Source organism: Myxocyprinus asiaticus, chromosome 32 (genome assembly GCF_019703515.2).
Source record: "Myxocyprinus asiaticus isolate MX2 ecotype Aquarium Trade chromosome 32, UBuf_Myxa_2, whole genome shotgun sequence".
Classification (NCBI taxonomy): domain Eukaryota; kingdom Metazoa; phylum Chordata; class Actinopteri; order Cypriniformes; family Catostomidae; genus Myxocyprinus; species Myxocyprinus asiaticus.
In genome coordinates this window covers 26718959-26738756 of record NC_059375.1, presented here as the reverse complement: position 1 = coordinate 26738756, position 19798 = coordinate 26718959, and the positions used below count along the sequence as shown (strand labels likewise).

The 19798-nt window shown below is 36.5% G+C and overlaps 3 protein-coding genes across 8 annotated transcripts in view; 2 read left to right on the top strand and 1 right to left on the bottom strand.

The window, feature by feature from the left end:
• Positions 1-738, bottom strand: part of arhgap12b (Rho GTPase activating protein 12b) — a 101475-nt gene extending 100737 nt beyond the window's left edge. For all 6 annotated transcript variants that reach the window (XM_051666503.1, XM_051666504.1, XM_051666507.1 and 3 more), the window contains exon 1: positions 572-738. The gene's annotated coding sequence lies outside the window, so the exon portion shown is untranslated. The remainder of the gene's footprint in view (positions 1-571) is intronic.
• Positions 739-2541: 1803 nt separating this feature from the next.
• Positions 2542-6720, top strand: LOC127422771 (hexosaminidase D-like). Its single transcript, XM_051666516.1, has 12 exons — positions 2542-2887; positions 2969-3084; positions 3194-3281; positions 3510-3674; positions 3818-4001; positions 4928-4999; positions 5116-5314; positions 5396-5478; positions 5621-5693; positions 5821-5931; positions 6031-6120; positions 6281-6720. The coding sequence occupies exons 1-12, from the start codon at positions 2804-2806 to the stop codon at positions 6456-6458; spliced, it is 1443 nt and encodes a 480-aa protein (XP_051522476.1). The 5' UTR covers positions 2542-2803; the 3' UTR covers positions 6459-6720.
• A 2476-nt stretch (positions 6721-9196) lies between these two features.
• Positions 9197-19797, top strand: kctd2 (potassium channel tetramerization domain containing 2). The gene is made up of 6 exons (XM_051666525.1): positions 9197-9787; positions 10777-10885; positions 11327-11418; positions 12061-12156; positions 15059-15184; positions 15448-19797. Exons 1-6 carry the CDS (start codon positions 9434-9436, stop codon positions 15475-15477), a joined length of 807 nt encoding a protein of 268 aa, XP_051522485.1. The 5' UTR covers positions 9197-9433; the 3' UTR covers positions 15478-19797.
• Position 19798: the final 1 nt, after the last annotated feature.

The window sequence follows — 19798 nt, the reverse complement described above, 5'->3', positions numbered from 1 at the left end:
TATTAATCTTGGTTAATATTAACTTATCAAAACACAATAGTTTATAATAGATGTATTTGTACACCTTATTGTGGCTTATTCAACCACATTGTTCCCCAAGAAACAAATGAAGTGTCATTGTAAACTGCCAAAATGAAAAATGAAAAAAACATGCCAACAGCCCAGACAAATTCTCTACTCATACATAATCGTTCATTCTATTTTGACTGATGACAGCGAATTAGACTACTTACAAGCAATGAAAAAAAGACAAATACATGCACATATCTATGTCTAAACCACATAAATAATGTCGCAACTCATCAAAAATGTGCTTGGAGACCAAATGCGAGGGAATTCCGTGTTGCAACACATATGCCTGCAATTTAAAACCCCAATGGGAGTATTTTGCCGCAGCACGAAAGCAGGTTTCCCAACCACAGATCCCAAAAGCGGCTTTCGTGGTTGAAGTGGTTAGCCGCAGTGTAGCCAAACCGCTGTGCAACAATCAGTCCCAACAATGCAACTCTTTATATTTGCAACAATGCGCCTTTGAAGCATAGGAATGAACGCAGAGTCCGCTCATACTGACCTAGGGTTCAGGATGATCCGGGAGCGGCCATGCCCGTTACTTGGAGAATCTTTGAAATAAACTTTTCCCGGTCTGTGCTGTCCTTGCTGTCCTTGTTGTCCTCGGCACTTGCGTTAAAAGATACTGCGCGGCACCAACAACACAACACATAATCTGACCGCCTCGCTTCCAATCGCAATCGGTCTCTGTCGGTGGGTGCGCGCTCGCGTCACTGCGCGCTCCCGCCCCCTTGTGAACCTCTTTTGGACTGATGCTCCTGTGTTGCTGCATCAGGCTCCCTTGTGATACTGCAAGGCTCTCGATTCCCTTTCTGTTCAGTAAAAACAATGCAGGGATGTTTGCGTACTGCTGCATGAACATGTCAACAAAAAATTTAAAGGAATATTCCGGGTTCAATACAAGTTTAGCTCAATCGACAGCATTTGAGGCATACAATTCATTACCATAAAAAATTATTTCGACTTGTTCCTCCTTTTCTTTAAAAATGGAAAAATCGAGGTTACAGTGCTGCAGTTTCAATGGAAGTGAATGGGACCGATTTTTGAAAGGGTTAAAGGCAGAATGTGAAGCTTATAATTTTGTTAAAGCACTTACATTAATTCTTCTGTTAAAACTCATGTATTATTTGAGCTGTAAAGTTGTTTTAATCACCATTTTACTGTTTTATAGTTTTTGACATTACATCGTCATGGCAACGAGCCATCATGGTAATCATCATGTTAAGCGATTTTATCACATTAAAATCAAGCACGCATAATGCTTACGTTTAACATTTTAACGTTTAAGCATTGGGCCCATTCATTTCCATTGTAAGTGGCTCACTGTAACCTCAATTTCTGCTTTTTTTTTTTTTTTTTTTAAGAAAAGACGGGCCAAGTCAAAATTAATTTTTTGTGGTAATCAACACTATGTCACAAATGCTGTAGACTGAGCTAAACTCGTATTGAACAATGAATATTCCTTTAAGGGTTCATTAATTGGCTAAATGTATTTTATTTACTACATTTAATTTAGTGAATAACTTAAAGTAAATAATAAATGACAGTAAAACGATTATTATATTATCTGGATTATTTCTACACTTTGAATCTGACATTTAACAAACTATAATGACCACAGACATTGTGAAATAGAAATAGCTTCTTCCTGTCCTTCTCTAAAAGATTATCTAAAACTAATATCAATAACTACATTAGGGTGAACCATAAAACATTCTACTGAACTGTGTGTAACAGATTGGTCAACTGACTGAATACTTCACAGGCTTACAAGAGTTGACCCACATTGTTATTTTACTGTATAGACAGGCTGAAATGTATAGGTGATCAATAGCAAATAGAAATAGCAAATCTTGTTATACCTACAAGTTAACACGTCTGTGGAAAATAGTTTGCCTCTAAGGAGTCCACAGTTCATGACTCACATCTTCCATGATTTAAAACTCCAACACTTTTTATTTTTTATATTGGACCATTATTGTCAATATTACCAATTAAATTGTGTGCATTGAGGGTGACATATTAGGCTACTGTTCAAATTCGACTGAAGCCAGCATATAAATAAATATGCCCTCACAAATGTATTGTGTTATTTATATAAATATAGCGTATGACATTCCTCTTAATATTTATGCAAGATGGATTTAAATTTGTTTAGGCTACTTTAACTACATCAGATTTTTTTAAATATAATTTTCAAACTTTCTGCAAAATATTTTAATAGTTTTTATTAACATGATGGTTATACAAAGCATGGTTTATTTTGATATATTTAACAAACATGCGATTTTATTCTAAAAGAGCATCCCTGCAGAGAACCCCCGAGAACCTCAATTCCTTCACAACTTCCGGTTCTGAGAGGAAGCATATGTGCTTGTAGTTCTTTGTTAGGATTTCTGTAGGTTTAAGAATGTACAAAAACTACATTGCCCTTCGTGCTTCTCCAAAGAAAGTTAAACGGGTTGGTGGGAGTGTATGGGAAAGGATCGTAAACACAGGTTCTTATGTTGAAATTGTCTGTTGGGTTTGAATGAAAGTGCGTATTTTGGTAAAAGGAAAAAAGACCGAATCAGACAAGATAAAGGGGGGAAGGTGTCAATTATATCAATAATACTGCTCAAAATATCAAATGTTGCAGGGTGTTAATACATTATGTAGTAGTTGTTAATCTCGCCATTTAAATATGTGGTAAGGATTCGAATTTCTTAGCTTTTCTTATTGGGCCGCACCTGCTATGGACATGTCATTGCGCAGCACAACAAAGTTAGTCCATTTGGACTTAAAAGGGGCACCTCCTAGAATTAGTTACCTTTTTGAGGTACAACTACTAATATTCTTGTTATATATATAACAGTCTAAGTAAAGCTTTATGGAAGTAACTATAATTATGTTCCCTCAGTTGATCCAGTTATTTGCTGATCTTGGTGCCAATGGCATTCTCATTGAGTATGAGGATATGTTTCCCTATGAAGGAGAGCTGAAAGTTCTTCAATCTAAGGCTCAGCCTCCATACAGGTTAGTTATGAGGTGTTAATATATATATATATAATTATTATTATTATTATTTTATTTTATTTTTTTTGTTGGAAAGTTTGACTGATAAAAATACATCTTATCCATTCAGCCGTGAAGAGATCATATCTATTCAGGATGCTTCTAATAGTCGAGGGCTGGAGATCATTCCACTGGTTCAGACGTTTGGACATTTGGAAGTAACAATTGAATTGATATTTTTCTTATTTACACTGAGATAGAAAAGTACACAGATATGCAAGTTTAATATCAATTCAGATCAGACATGTTTTCAGTATCACCATACTATCACCTTACGTTATTATGAAAAGATAGTAAGAACTATTTATCAACAGAATCAAAATTCTCCATTGAATTAGAAAAATGTAAGCTCTTTAATATTAAAAAAACAAAAAATTCTCCATTAGTTTGTCCTAAAGCATGAGACCTTAAGAGAGCTGCGGGAGGTAGACTACTGTCTGGGCACACTGAATCCACACTGCAATCGTGGAGTTAGGCTGGTGCAAGAGATGCTACGGCAAGTCATGGAACTCCACCCTAAAAGTACCAGTCTGCACATCGGAGCAGATGAGGTACAGCCCATCCCTGTACTAAAGAAGTCATCAATAAATCAATCAATTACTGAAAAGAGCTAAACATATTAAACTGCCATTGCTACAGTGTAGGTGCTTGTTTTAAATAGGTCTGTTGATAAATTGACATTACATTTACATAGGTGTACATGCTTGGTCTTGGAGATGAGTCTAAACATTGGCTAAGCACTCCAGGTCACAGTGTTCACCAGCTGTTCCTCAGTCATGTCATTAAGGTGGCAAAGGGCATTCAGGAGAGTTTCGTCAACCTTAAATTGATCATGTGGGATGATATGCTCAGGTCCATGACGCCCGAGACCATTAAAGGTGAGCACTTTACACATTCGTTGCTTGTTTTTGGTACATGTGTACAATAGGAAAATATATAAACATCTTGCATGAATATGCGTGCATAATTCCCAACAGTGATTGAATTACACACTTAAGCTTTTTGAAGAAAGGAGTATTTTGCAGGTGGGCCTGGAAATTAAAACAATGTACAAAGCAACAAACACTTGTCTTCAGGTCCATTTTTCACAGATGCCATTCCTTGAAGTCTTCAGCTGTCACTCTATGGTTCTTTTTTACCTAACTGAGCATTCTGTTTTGTGCCCTCTGAGTCTTGGCTGGACAGCCACTTCTAGGGAGAGTAGCCACAGTACTAAATCATCTCCATTTATAGAAAAATGTGTCTAACTGTGGACAGATGAATATCTAAGCTTTTCAAGATAATTATTTAACCCTTTACAGATTAATGCAAAGCAACAATTCTTGATCATAGGTCTTGAGATCTCTTTTTTGAAAAAAATGGTCCATGTCAGCAGATGCTTCTTGTGAATAGCAAATTCAAAATGTTTATGTGCTTTTTCTAAGTCAAAGTAGCTCTAATCCACACCTCCAATCGCGTTTCATTAATTCGATGCCAGGTTTGTGAATTTCTGACTCTATTTAGCTTTTGTTGACATCAATAGCCTTGGGTTTCACCTAATTTTTCCAACCTACACTGTGAGTGTTTCAATGATGTATTCGATGTGTACAAGAACAATACAATAATTTGTGCGTTATTAGTTAAAACAAATTGTGTTTGTTCATTATTGTAACTTAGATGATCAAACCAGATTTTAAGACAAATTTATACATAAAAGCAGGTAATTCCAAAGGGTACACATACTTTTTATTGACCCTGTACTTTGGTTTCATTATATATATTATAAAAATAAAATAAAAAATCCCTATTTATGATCTTATTCTAGAGAGTGGTCTTGTTGGATTAGTGCAGCCAATGTTGTTGGACTACAGCCCTTCTCTGGATGTAGATAACACTGGTATGTAGGCTCGCAGTTCTATACTGTTATTTTGAAAATGTTATGAATTATTCAGTCATGCAAATGCTTGGTTATGATGAGTAACCACAAATAGTTTTTACATTTACCTCTTCCAGTTATGCTTATGGAAAAATATAAGTCTGCCGGTATGTCACATCAATGGGTCGCCAGCTCTTTTAAAGGCTCTACCACTGTGTACACCTGCATAACCAACACTCAGAGACATGTGGACAACCATTTGCAATGGTTCAAAGTGGCATCCAGCCTGTCAGCTGGCATTGAGATACAGGGAATTGCCCTTACTGGATGGCAAAGGTTAGGTGACATGCTGTCTATCAATAGAACGCAAATCTGCTTGTTGGCCAACGTAACAACGTATGTTTCTTTATGTTTAAGATATGACCACCTGTCTGTTTTGTGTGAGCTGATGCCCGTGAGCTTGCCCTCTCTGGCTTCATGTTTGCAAACTCTTCTGCAAGGTCAGTCTCTTTGATTTGAACTCCTTACAATTTCTTTTAAATTAGTCACAAATTGGGTAATTCCAATTGAAACATATTCAGTAAACCTCCAAAATATGTTGCTAAATGATTAATGATGCTACAATCATTCTCTGTGATACAGGTAGCTTTACTGACGAGGCTCAAAAGAAGGTGGTTGAGACACTTGGCACTGTGGAAATAGGAGACACAGAGAGGTACTTTACACTCAAACTTGTGTCCTAAAAGAAAAAAAAGGACTGAGTGAGAGTAACACAAAGAAAGCCCAAGAGTAACTTTAAAATAGACTCATTTACAGCATATTCTTTGGCCTCTGTGTCCCAGATTGTCTTCTAGAACGTCTTCCTCCTTTGCTGGCGCGAAACTAGCTAAACTTATAGTGAATCTGATGTCTGATGTGGAGTCTGCAGAACTGAGGCATTTTCAGAACAATATGTGAGTTTAGAGCCATTGAAGTATTGCATTTAAAAGATAGTAAAACCAAACTTCTAACTAGATTTTCACTAAACTATCAAATTCATTTTTGTGTAATAGGTTTGTAAGGGGCTGGTTCACACCCTACCACAGACAAAAGAGGATAATTAGTCCACTTATTGCACAACAAATTAAGACACAAGCAAAAATGTAAGTCTTTTATGCTAAATAACTATTATACTCCCTTTTATACTAAATCCCCTAAAGTATTTTTAGGACTACTAAAGAAGCCTGAAATCAAGATATAATTCTGTCAACAGTCCAGATACAGGAGTAAGAAATATCCATGTTTTTTCCTCTCATCCAACAGGATTCTTGATGCCGTGGAGTGCAGTGTGCAAGAGGTGAGGCAAGAAATGTGTTTACTGTACCCAGACGCTACAGTTCAGGAATGGATGGACCAACACGTCACCCCAGTACTGGAGCCTCTGCAGAACCTATTGAGAGATATGGAATCTGTTTTAAATGAAATGGGACTTTGCACTTAAAATACATCTTAAAGTTGGTCAATAAACTTCATTTGAATGAAACCAAAGAAAGTTGGTCAAGATGGACTTTGCGCTGTTAGCTGATAAACAGAAAGAAACAACTAACAAAAACAGCTTGATGTTGTGAACCACTAATGGGTTCTTCTGAAACAAAATGCAAAACAATATAAAAAGTAACAATTTACATTAAGGTTGCATTCAGTAACAGTAAACTACAGATTGTTAACATGAACTAACAATAAACAATACAATAAACAATACATTTTAAAGACTCATTAATCTTGGTTAATGTTAATTTCAACATATACAGTTGAAGTCAGAAGTTGACATACACTTAACACTTAGAAGTCATTAAAACTCATTTTGTAACTACTCCACAGATTTTATACTAGCAAACTATAGTTTTGGCAAGTCGTTTAGGACACCTATTTTGTGCATGACACAAATAATTTTTCCAACAATTGTTTAAAGACAGATTGTTTCACTTTTAATTGACTATATCACAATTCCAGTGGGTCAGAAGTTTACATACACTAAGTTAACTGTGCCTTTAAGCAGCTTGGAAAATTCCAGAAAATTATATCAAGATTATAGACAATTACCCAATTAGTTTCTGATAGGAGGTGTACTGAATTGGAGGTTTACCTGTGGATGTATTTTAAGGACTACCTTCAAACTCAGTGCTTCTTTGCTTTACATAATGGGAAAATCAAAATAAATCAGCAAAGACCTCAGAAAATAGATTGTGGAACTCCACAAACTGGTTCATCCTTGGGAGCATTTCCAAATGCCTGAAGGTACCATGTTCATCTGTACAAACAATAGTACGCAAGTATAATCACCATGGGACCACGCAGCCATCATACCGCTCAGGAAGGAGACACATTCTGTCTCCTAGAGATTAATGTAGTTTGTGTGCGAAAAGTGCAACTCAAACCCAGAACAACAGCAAAATACCTTGTGAAGATGCTGGACGAAACAGGTAGACAAGTATCTATATCCACAGTAAAACAAGTCCTATAGCGACATAACCTGAAAGGCTGCTCAGCAAGGAAAAAGCCACTGCTCCAAAACCGGGGGTGGCAACATCATGTTGTGGGGGTGCTTTGCTGCAGGAGGGACTGGTGCACTTCACAAAATAGATGGCATCATGAGGAAGAAAATTTTGTGGATATATTGAAGCAAAATCTCAAGACATCAGCTAGGAAGTTAAAACTTGGTCACAAATGGGTCTTCCAAATGGACAATGACCCCAAGCATACCTCCAAAGTTGTGAAAAAATGGCTTAAGGACAACAAAGTCAAGGTATTGGAGTGGCCATCACAAAGCTCTGACCTCAGTCCAATAGAAACTTTGTGGGCAGAACTGAAAAAGCATGTGTGAGCAAGGAGACCTACAAACCTGACTCAGTTACACCAGTTCTGTCTGGAGGAATGGGCCAAAATTCCAGCAACTTATTGTGGGAAACTTGTGGAAGGCTACCCAAAATGTTTGACCCAATTTAAACAATTTAAAGGCAATGCTACCAAATACTAACAAAGTGTATGTAAACTTCTGACCCACTGGGAATGTGATGAAAGAAATAAAAGCTGAAATAAATAATTCTCTCTACTATTATTCTGACATTTCACATTCTTAAAGTAGTGATCCTAACTGACCAAAGACAGGGAAAGTTTTCTACGATTAAATGTCAGGAATTGTGAAAAATGAGTTTAAATGTATTTGACTAAGGTGTATGTAAACTTTTGACTTCAACTATACTAATACATGTTTAGAATGAGAAGTACATTACCATTAGTAATGCATTATGAACTTACAATGACATTAGTGTTTTGATAAAACAGCAAATCAAGATTAATAAAAGCTGTTACAATATTATTGTTAGTTTACTAATTATTACTAATTTACTAATATTACTAATGTTAATAGTAAAAAGGATATTGTGTACAGTGTTACAAAAAATACAAATAAAGAAATATTCCGGTTTCAATACAAATTAAGCTCAATCAACAGCATTACTATTATTTACTACAAAAATTTATTTTTCTTTAAAAAAAAATAAAAAAGCAAAAATCTGGGTTGTAGTGAGGCACTTACAATAAAAGTGAATGGGGCCCATTTGTAGACGTTAAAATACTAAATATTTCAAAAGTATAGCCACAAGACATAAACAATACGGGTGTAAACATGATTTTAGTGTGATAAAATAGCTTACTAACCTTTTATTTGTAAAGTTATAGCCAATCTTACAACTTCAATGCCATGACGATGTAATGACAACAAACACAAACCCTAAAAACGACTGTAAAAATGACTATTTAAACAACTTTACAGCTCAAATAATACACAAGTTTTAACAGAAGAATTAATGTAAGTGTTTTTATAAAATTATATAATATATTTTATGTATTTATTTTTAAGAAAAGGAGGGACGAGATTAAATTATTTTTTATGGTAATCAACATTATGTTACAAATGTGTCGAATGAGCTTAACTTGCATTAAACGCGGAATATTCCTTTAACATTAACAATAAAAAATAAACATGTAACACATCATTGTAATGTTGAGCTAATTTTAAATTGAACATGTACAAATTAAATTAAAATGGTTATATACCTGCTGCTTGTTGAATTACACAGTTTGGTTCTTTTGTCTGAAATACATTTAAAAAAATAATAATAACATTTTGGACTCTTATTTTGTTGTACGTGGATTATTTGACCAGGAAGTGATATGTTCAGTCTCACCCATAATATTTGTAACAACATGGGTCGTTTGTACAAACAAAACGGATCAGTGTCGCGTTTTTAGGAATCAAAAGCTATGTCGCCTCGCGTGAGCGTCATTAACACATCGCAACGCTTTTGTCGTCGTTACCAGCGCGTTTAAACCCACCCCGTTTAGAGTGAGAGCGCTAAATAAAGGAATTTAGTGTCTGATAAAGACGGAACTGACTGTTTGTGCTGCGAAAATATGGCAGAGTTGCACGTTGAGCCCAACGCGACTGGCATCATCGAGCAGAGCGATCATTGTGAAATCAAAGGCTCAGTGAATGTGAGACTCCCGTCGCCCACTCTGGTGATTCCGTCGCCCCGGAGCGGCTTGTCCAGTCCCGGGCTCCCCGGTTCGAGAGCAGTGTTTGGGTTCCCAATGAAGAGCAACCCCAGTTCCCCATCATCAGAAGCCACAGAGAAGCCAGGATCTCGGTGGGTTCGGCTGAATGTTGGAGGAACCTACTTTGTCACAACGAAACAGACCCTATTCAGGGATCCGAAGTCGTTTCTGTATCGATTATGTCAGGAAGATCCCGAGCTGGATTCGGATAAGGTAAGTGCTCTGTTTACAACATTGACTTGAACTCATTCTGTCTCACTCTTTGTTATTTGTGCTGCAAATAACATCTTTATTCCGATTTAACGGTGACACTTTACAGTAAGGTTGAATTTGTTAACATTAGTAAATGCATTAGGTAACATGAACTAACTATGAACACCATTTACTAATGTTAACAAATTCAAAAGTATATATATATATATATATATATATATATATATATATATATATATATATATATATATATAGTGTGTGTGTGTGTGTGTGTGTATATATATATATATATATATATATATATATATATATATATATTATTTGTTAGATTGTGTTAGTTCATAATGCATTAACTATTGTGATATGTATACACCCAGATTTTTGCTTTTTTAAAGAAAAGGAGGTGCAAGTCAATTTTTTGTGGTAATCAACATTGTCAAAAATGCTGTCCATTGAGCTTAACTTTGTATTGAACCCTGAATATTCCTTTAAGTTAACAAATACAACTTATTGTAAAGTGTTACAGACTTAACATTTTAAAAAATCATGTTAATGGCATATTAGTTTTATGTGCATCATTTCCATTGCACCCACCAATGCATATTCGCAGATCTACAACATCTAAAACTGTTATTCACAGTTCAGCTGAGGATTTCCCCTCTAACGCCAAGGTGTAAATTCCTGTAGAAATAGCAACCTCAGTTTGCAGTTTAAAACCATGAGCACATGGTATGCTGTTAAAATAAAAGTTAAAATTCAAGTTAAAACTGTTGTGTCTGCTTTAGTTTATACCCAAAATCTCTTGTGTGTACTTCCAGACAATGGATGAGCTTGCTGCTTTGTCAAAGGGAGATTAATTCACATATGAATTTTAATTGTAACAGCATACCGTGTGCTCAGTCAAGACAGTGATGGTAAATAATAATAAAAAAAGGGAACAAGAAGCACTGTTTACACTGTCAGTGTAAAACATATGTCTTTTCTCTCAGGATGAGACAGGAGCATATTTGATTGACAGGGATCCCACATATTTTGGACCCATCTTGAACTACTTGAGGCATGGGAAGTTGATCATCAACAAGAACCTTGCTGAGGAGGGTGAGATGAACTGGGCATGCTGCCCTTGCAAACGTCATAATGGAACAGTAACGACCCAGTTTCATTTAGCAACCTAGTTTTTGTGGAAAGGGACCACAGTGTACTCATGTAAGAGATAATTTCCTGCAGGACTGGTGGGGTATTGAAAGGCTTTCAGTCGGTGTCCAAAGAATTGTAATTTTCTGTTAAAAATCTGGTGACTACAGTCAATCATTGATCAGAATTGTGACAATGACAATTAAATGTCTGCATCATTATGTTATTTTGTATCAGTTTCGTCTAATGGCAGTGTATTTGTATTATTTCGAACCCTCTCCTTTTATTTTGGCATGGATGGAGCATTATGGCTGGAAGCTATGTATATTCCAGATGTATATTTATTATTACAAAGCAGTATAACCACTACATGATAGATTGTCACTGATTTTCTGGCCACTGCAGGTGTTCTGGAGGAAGCCGAGTTTTACAACATTGGATCACTTGTGAGGCTGGTAAAGGAGAGAATACGAGACAATGAGAACAGAACATCTCAGGTACGGGGGAAAATAACAACAGATTCAGCAAGGAACTCAGCTTTTCAATAAGCAAATTTGCTATTATTACTTGGAGTACAAAAAGGAATATTTTCTTTCTTTAACTTCAAGCAGTCTGTGCCCAAAGGGAAGGGTGCTGTTCATCAAAATGAGAAAGGCCTCATTCTTAGCCCTTTGGGAACAGAAGCGAACCTATTTGAACGAAGGTTCAAGTGTGCAGCTGCATGAAGCTCAACCTAATAAAACAGAATGAAGTAATTGAGGTGAAAACTTTAACAAGCACAGACTTAGAGATCCAAATGACTTTTCTTCCATTGAACATAAAAGGATATGTTTAGAAGAATGCAGAATTCGCTGAATGTCTTGGTTGCACTTTTCGATACAACATAGTGAATAAATAGCATACACTTTCCTTGTTTGAACATAGTAGTATGAACATTCTGCCTGATCTCATTTTGGTTTCATTAAAGAAAATTTCATATGGGTTTGGAATAACATGATGATGGTCTTTTAATCTGAGTGAACTATTCCTTGGATGTTGCAGCTTTTCATACAATCACTTATAATTGCTGTTTTTATCCTTAATTCATTTTGTCCATGATTCATGTACAACATTTTTGTTCAAGATTGTTTTCTTTATAGGGCCCTGTGAAGCATGTGTACCGTGTATTACAATGTCAGGAGGAGGAGCTTACTCAGATGGTGTCCACCATGTCAGATGGATGGAAGTTTGAACAGGTAGGGTTTGAATTTTCCCCACTACCCCATTGTCTGGTGCTATCAACTAATACTGGCACAGATCCTTTGTCTATACATGCAGTCTTTTATTATAGTACAATACACTTACTGTATGTTTTTAGTAGGAAATGTGGTAACCATTTGTAATATTCGGAAATCCTTGAGGGTCTACAGATGGTTATTCATCGGGAGTCGTGACCCGGGAATAAAGAGAGTTTATTGCAATGTATATGCGTAAAATGCTAGTCAAAATGGCAGGGAACAAAGTGCAAAGTGAGCTATTAGCCTAGATATCACATTATTACATTTTTCTTTAAATTATAAAGTTACTTGTATTAAATACAAACAAAAATAATCAATCTGTCACTACCTGTTACATAGCATTCTTAACCAACGGGAAATCTTTTTTTTATTTAAGTGCCAAACCTGGTATGTGCTCTGCCTGGTCAAGTTCACATTTCCTTGAGGCAGCAAACTCTAGTATTGTACACTTTAAATCATAGGCGTAGATTTAGGTAGGGATGTTAGGGACATGTCCCTACCAACTCTCAGAAAATCGGACGTGTCCCAACCAACATTTGGGCAATTTTATTTTATATGTATCTTAGGTCTAACCCTTAAAATAATAGATTGATTTAAGCATACTTTTTGTGTACAAATGTTTTCTAAGTAAAAAAAAAACATCCTGAGTTTTGCATGTGGCCCAATAGATTCTGCTTTTACAGCAAAGGAAGACTTTGAACTTGAATGACTATTTAGGTTTTGGGGTAGATTAGAGGTGCAGGATTTTAAGATGCTAGTATAACTGCACAGATAACTGATTTGGGATGGCAATATGAGAACAGATTATGTGGGTGTGAGGGGAATTGGAAAGCAGAAAGTGGAAAAATTATAAAGTGGTAAATGCTTCATTCTGCCCATAATTTGTATAACTTGTGAAATCAACTTGCATATGCAGCCTTTTAATTTAGCCCACCCTTTGTTTAGATTTCCATTTTTTTAATGCTGTATAATACATTTTACAGAATGTCACTTTATGTCCCTTTGATATCACAAGACAATTGAATTTGATTTTGAAACATTACAGGTTAATCGCATCGTTGATATCATTGACGCATAATCCAATAAGTTTAGCCCTATAGTGGTCAGTTCTAAACCTGTTTATTCTTCAGAGAAAACAAAAACAAAAACAGGCTTATATATTGTGGTTGGCCATAGAAATGGTCAGAAGAGACTTGCTGTATTAGAAAGTAATTTTATTGTGCCGATATTACCAGACTTATGTTCTCACATTTCCTTAATACCAACATTTTGAATATTATCCTCCTTGCAATGTCCCCACCAATATTCAAACCAAAACTACGCCCTTGCTTTAAATGGTTTAGCGTTGAACTTGTCAAATTATTGTACACAAGTATGCACACCATAGCAAAAGGAAAAAAACATTGGCTTACCGTTTATCAAGTGTTGAAATTTTGCTGGGTAAAAAACAATCTGGAATCATGTGTAACGGTGAACAACCTGAACTTATTCAGAACATCAAATCTTTGACACTTAATCTTTAAGCTATACACAGCCCAACTAATGAAACAGAATGCAGGTGTCTCGATGTTTTTTTTTTTTTTCTCCCCAATTTGGAATGCCCAATTCCCAATGCGCTCTAAATCTTCATGGTGGTGTAGTGACTCACCTCAATCCGGGTGGCGGAGGACGAATCTCAGTTGCCTCCGCGTCTGAGACCATCAATCCGCGCATCTTATCACGTGGCTTGTTGAGCGCGTTACCACACAGACATAGCACGTGTGGAGGCTTTACGCTATTCTCTGCGGCATCCACGCACAACTTACCACGCGCCCCTCCGAGAGCGAGAACCATATTATAGCGACCACGAGGAGGTTACCCCATTTGACTGTACCCTCCCTAGCAACCAGGCCAATTGGTTGCTTAGGAGACCTGGCTGGAGTCACTCAGCATGCCCTGGATTCGAACTCACGACTCCAGGGGTCAGCAACTTTATTCGCTAAGCTATCCAGGCCCCGAGATATGTTTTTTACAAATTTAAATTCTTTTTAACTTGACACGGTGTCTATAAAATGGTCCTGGCGACATGCTAGGAAATAAAAACAGCGAGATGTGGCAAAGAACAGTCAAAGACGTCCGTCCAGCATGTGTTTACATAGAAAAACAATTAAAAAAAGTGCAGATGCCCACAAAAACATGTGAACTGCCCCTTACTTGCCCTATGCTGAAAACTGACTCGAACCCGCCCCGAAACCTGACGGATTGTCTGGTCCCGTCAGGCTCGGTTTGGGTTGCAGACCTCCATTGCACGTGTAGAATAACCGAATAGTGATTTTGGTATTTGAATAGAGGTTAGCTGAATAGTTAACCAAGTTGACTTTCCATGCACATCCCTAGTTTTTAGCAGATGATTTCTTACCTAACCGACTTATAAACTGCAAAAATCATGTTAATCAAAGACTTGTGATCCTTGCTAAGCTAAGCCTTATGTGTCAAGAGGAAACTCTAAACTCTATACAAACCGATTCTGTGTTTGAGTTCTGTCTATTTCATTGTAAAGAAATGTACTTTGTCCCTCTCAGCTTTAATATCAATGTAAGAGAGTATTTTAGTTTTATGTCTGTATGGATGGGCATCTTTGAATGGAAACATGCCGATGATCTCTGGATAGTTCCGCTATGTCTTAAGATGTTTTTGTAAACCTTCACATGTTCCACATATTTTAAACCAAGGAAAACAACAGATTGTAGATGCTGTGCACGTGATGTTCATGAGTAACACAGTGTGTTTACAGGTGTGTTTGGGACTTACGTAAGCAACCATTTTTGCCCTGTTATCTGTTTGTTATGCTATGAACTTGATTCAACTTGTCTCTCTCCAGCTCATAAGTATCGGCTCCTCCTATAACTATGGCAACGAGGACCAGGCAGAATTTCTGTGTGTTGTTTCCCGGGAGCTCAACAACTCAACTAATGGAATTGTTATCGAACCCACTGAGAAGGCTAAGGTAATGTGAACTTGACACAAGATTAATTTGGTCACTCTTGGTTTATCAATGCCGTAAAGACAAAAATGTTTTAACATATTGCACGGAGGGAGTGTTTTGGAAACCTGTTTAAAAAACATTCATTATTTTTGCTCCTCCATGTGGTGATGCTAGTGGCATAGAAATTGCACACTTTACCTTTAACGTCCACAAAGAATTGAGCAAAAAATCCTCTTAAAAAATATTGTGTAGGCCCCATCATGGTGCTAATATTTCCCCCTCAGATCCTTCAGGAGCGAGGTTCCAGGATGTGAGGAGCCTGATGTGTGAGCCCACAAAGATCTCCCATGCCTCACTTCCTTTCTCCAGGTCCTCGTCCACCATACAGCTGACTCCAAGTTCATCAGCCCACCACCCCTCACCTTCCCCTCCTCCCTTGTGCCTTTCCACCAAGGGGGTCTCAGTCCCCCTCCTCCATGCAGTGCTGCAGCATTAACCAATCAGCACCATCACTAACCATCACTAACTATCACTGCTATTAGCGACTAATCAAAATGGTCTGAGATTAAACCTCAGACCACCGTCCCTGATGGAAGACTACTCAGAGAGAGGATTACAGGGAAGGATTTATCATTCATCTTTATGCTTGATATTTATGCAGCCTTCATCATCATCACCATATCCCAGTCTTTATCATCATAATCTTTACAGCTGCTGGCTTTCAAGTATAAGAGGGTTCAATTGCCCCGGTCAGCTTGGCTGTGCCCATATGACCATAATCTCCTCAGGACTTCCAAAGGCGCGCAAGAAAGACAAAGCAGAACACACTTCCCCTGACCTTCATTACAGCTTCTCTTAACAAGCACATTAATTTACACTGTAAATCATTAGCAGCCACATTCTCTGTCTAACTGTGATCATCATTATTTCAATATCCACTTCCCATCGCCTGGTCAGACCGAGAGCACAGCAGATGGCGCAATGGATAAAACGATAACAGCGGCTTATGAACATGCAGTGTTTTGTCTTCAGAGTGGCATGTTTCTTTTGTTTACTCTGCCCATTAACACATCTGGAAAGGACCAGAGAAGAAGAGAGAACTCGTACTGCCAATTGTCAGGTCAGATGCCCCACATGTGTTTCCATTGCTGTGAATCACAATTCCCATTCACTCGGGTTGACTTCTGTCATCCTGGACATTTTTCTTTTTTGCCTTGTAGCTGTGGATATTTCAAAGCATCAAAACAGGAAATAAAAAAACGAAAGAAATATGTGGTTGTAGGGCATGAGGATTATGTATATTACAAACATATGTATTACGAAGAGGCCAAATGCAAGTCATGTAATTGCAGATATCTACCATAGTGGTTGTTTTTTGTGTTTATCAAAATATGTTTCTCTATTTGAATGGGGGACGTTCTGAATCAAATGCTTGGTTGCCGAGATGTACATTTGTTTGTTGTGTTTTCCTTCAAACACTTTGTTGATGACTGGAAAAAAAAAAAACAGGAGACTTCTTTTATAGAGGTATTGGGCCTACATAGTCCAGGTAGTTCAGAAGACTGTTGTTGGACAAAGTGCCCACAAGTTTTGAGTCAGGGCAAAACTGCATTAGCGGCTCTTTGTTAGTTACAGTGATCTATATTTGACACTTTTATGACTTTTTAAAATTATGACCTAGCTCTCCTTATAATACCATAACAGTTTGGCTATTTAACTGTTTAACTCATTCTTTAAAAAAAAAAAGTCTGATCTCTTTAATGGAATATTGTTGAATGTAAAGGGCTCCATTTATTGTGGACATTAGATTCTTGCCATTTTTTTTTTTATATTTTTTTTTTTTTTTTTTTTTTTTTTAAATGTTATGTATCAATTCAGGTAAATCATTTTATGTTTGCTTCATTTTGACATGCAAGCTGTCATTTCATCCTCTTAACTGGTTGCCCTTATTGGTTAACACAATTCTTCTTTCCAGTAGCAGATAAACTTGAGCTCCTGTTTTTCTTATAATTACTTTCTGAATCTACTGTGACTACAGAAGTGATCCATCACAAAAGGACAATATTTGGAAATGTGTCTCTTTAAACAGTATCGTCCAGGCTTTATAACGCATGCCTGAATTTTGTTTTTTTGGTCGTTCATATCAATTGATAAACTGTCGATTGATCTAGGGGTGAGTCTCATGTACATTGATATTGATGTTTTTATGGTCTGCAGTGTTTTAAAATGTTGTCTTTTGCTCTTTAATTATGTTGGGGATTTTTGCCTCCTTATCACCTCAAACTCATGTATTGTGTTTATCATATCAAGAAGACAAAGTACTTGAGTTTGTGAGCTACGGTGTGCTTGATTTGCTCGTATTTCGTATGTGGTAGCTGGCCTTCCCTTTCTTTGGTTGTGTTAATGTTTTCCCACATTCTGGAGAGAGTTTATTTGTTCAGCTCCAATTGTTAGTTATTGAAGCTCTTGTAACAGGACCTCCCTTCTCATGGGATCTTCTTGTACATTCCTTTTGTTCACAGATAGATTTCTGATATGCTTTCAAAACAGAATCCTGGATTCAAATCTAGGTGTCACTGTTAGTCTCTCTCCTTCCCTGTTGTTTGTCTAGTGTCGTGCCTTTGACCTGTTGTGCCCTATATCTCCTCATTCTTTGATTACTCTTACAGATGGTTGAGAAGCAGACCAATATAATTTAATGGTCTGGTTGGTTTTTCATTTGTTTTGACTCTAACAATCAGTTTTATTTCTTGACTCAGATTCTAAATCTGCTGTTGGGCCCCTCTTCCCCAGTTTGTTACTGTACTTGGTCTTGTTGTTTATGTTATGTGCCTACCAATTTGTATTTTTTATTTTTATTTTTTTTCCACTTCTGCCCCTATGTACTTTTAATTTGGGTCTTTAAAGGGATAGTTCACCCAAAAAATGAAGTCTTTGAAGGTTCAAAACGCACTTAAAGGCAGCGTAAATGTAATACACACGACTCCAGCAGTTAAATCCATGTCTTCTGAAGTGCTATGATAGGTGTCAGTGAAAACAGATAAATATTTAAGTCCTTTTTTAACATAAAGCTCCACTTTAACTTTCAAATACTTCTGCTTTTGTTTTTGCCAATTTGCAGTTTTCGTGCATATCACCACCTACTGGGCAGGAAGGTGAATTTATGGTAAAATAAATAAAATAAAATAAAGGACCTAAATATTGATCTGTTTCTTAGCCACACCTATCATATTGCTTTTGAAGATATGGATTAAACCACTGGAGTCTTCTGGATTACTTTTATGCTGCCTTTATGTCCTTTCTGGAGCTTCAAAGTTCTGGCCACCATTCACTTGCATTGTATGGACCTACAGAGTTTAGATATTCTTCTAAAAATCTTCATTTGTGTTCAGCAGAAAAAATAAAGTTATATACTTCTGAGATGGCACGAGGGTGAGTAAATGATTAGAGAATTTTCATTTTTGGGTGAACTATTCCTTGAATTTTGTGCTTACATGCATTTTTACTCTGTTTTAGATTCTTTTCTTTTTTTATGTTCTCATTATATGGAATATGTTTTTAGGTTTTGTTCTATTTTAAGAGTTAAACCCTAATGCAAGGCATGAGAAAATGTCTAAAGTTTTATGTGTGCCAGTTCAGGAAACTGATATGGTTGTCACATTGACTGCTACTTCTTTCTCAGAAATGTACAGCACTTGAGACTGTGTGAGTCTTTATGTCTCTTTGTATCTTCCACTATAGAAATCTCCCATTGTCCTTTACATCTTGTGCCCCATCTGAGTTGTTTAGGATCAAACAAAAAGATATATACAAATTATAAAGATATTTTATTTGTGAAAAAAAAAAAAAAAACTAGGAGGTTAGGGGATACTTGTTTTGGAATGCCAACTTGGAAGCCTGCAGTGTGTTGTATATAATGTTATATGCCAGGATTGTCATAGTGTAAAGGTGGAATGGTGCATGGACAGTTGACAGATGGTATTAATAACATTTGAGAAAGCGCTTACAAACAGTTGGTCTCCGGCTCTCGACATAAAAACCTGGCCCTAAAATGTTTATTTTTGTTTCTGTTTTATAGAAATCAATTACATCACACACAGTACTACTGGATAAACTTGCTAAGGCTTAATATGCATATACAACAGTATTTGTATTTGGTATAAAGTATAGCCTTCAACTGATGTTTTGAAAGTATGCCAGAAGTGTAGACCTCTGTCAGCATCTTTTTATAAAAGTAAAAAAAAAAAAAAAAAGAAAAGAAAAAAAGTTCAATAAAAAAAAAAAAAGAGGTGATTTTTTTTTTTTTTTCCCTGCCATAATAGTTAGTCTACAACACCTGCATGCTTTATTATACAGTACACACATTTTAACGTGCTGAAAACCTGCTCTTACATCAGATGTTTTGGGTGTATTGCATTGTCAACAGTATTGATGTAAAGTGTCAAATATGTCACTAAACTATGGAGATTGTGGAGCTAAGTGTTCTGGAAATGAATAGTTTTGAACAGACTGTACTTTTCATGTTTTTTTGTTTTTTCATTTATGACATTTGTCTTCTGATGCAGTTTCTTGCAATGTCATATTGCAAAAAGATAATGTATGATTTTTATCATAAAATGTGTTTGTGTTTCAAAG

Excerpts from the sequence above, each read along its gene's own strand:
- LOC127422771 (XM_051666516.1), top strand. The coding sequence starts at position 2,804 with ATGGACATGTCATTGCGCAGCACAACAAAGTTAGTCCATTTGGACTTA. Across the intron at positions 2,888-2,968 it reads GAATTAGTTACCTTTTTGAG|TTGATCCAGTTATTTGCTGA; the intron begins GTACAACTACTA and ends ATGTTCCCTCAG. Across the intron at positions 5,694-5,820 it reads GAAATAGGAGACACAGAGAG|ATTGTCTTCTAGAACGTCTT; the intron begins GTACTTTACACT and ends TCTGTGTCCCAG.
- kctd2 (XM_051666525.1), top strand. The coding sequence starts at position 9,434 with ATGGCAGAGTTGCACGTTGAGCCCAACGCGACTGGCATCATCGAGCAG. Across the intron at positions 10,886-11,326 it reads CAAGAACCTTGCTGAGGAGG|GTGTTCTGGAGGAAGCCGAG; the intron begins GTGAGATGAACT and ends TGGCCACTGCAG. Across the intron at positions 11,419-12,060 it reads ATGAGAACAGAACATCTCAG|GGCCCTGTGAAGCATGTGTA; the intron begins GTACGGGGGAAA and ends TTTTCTTTATAG.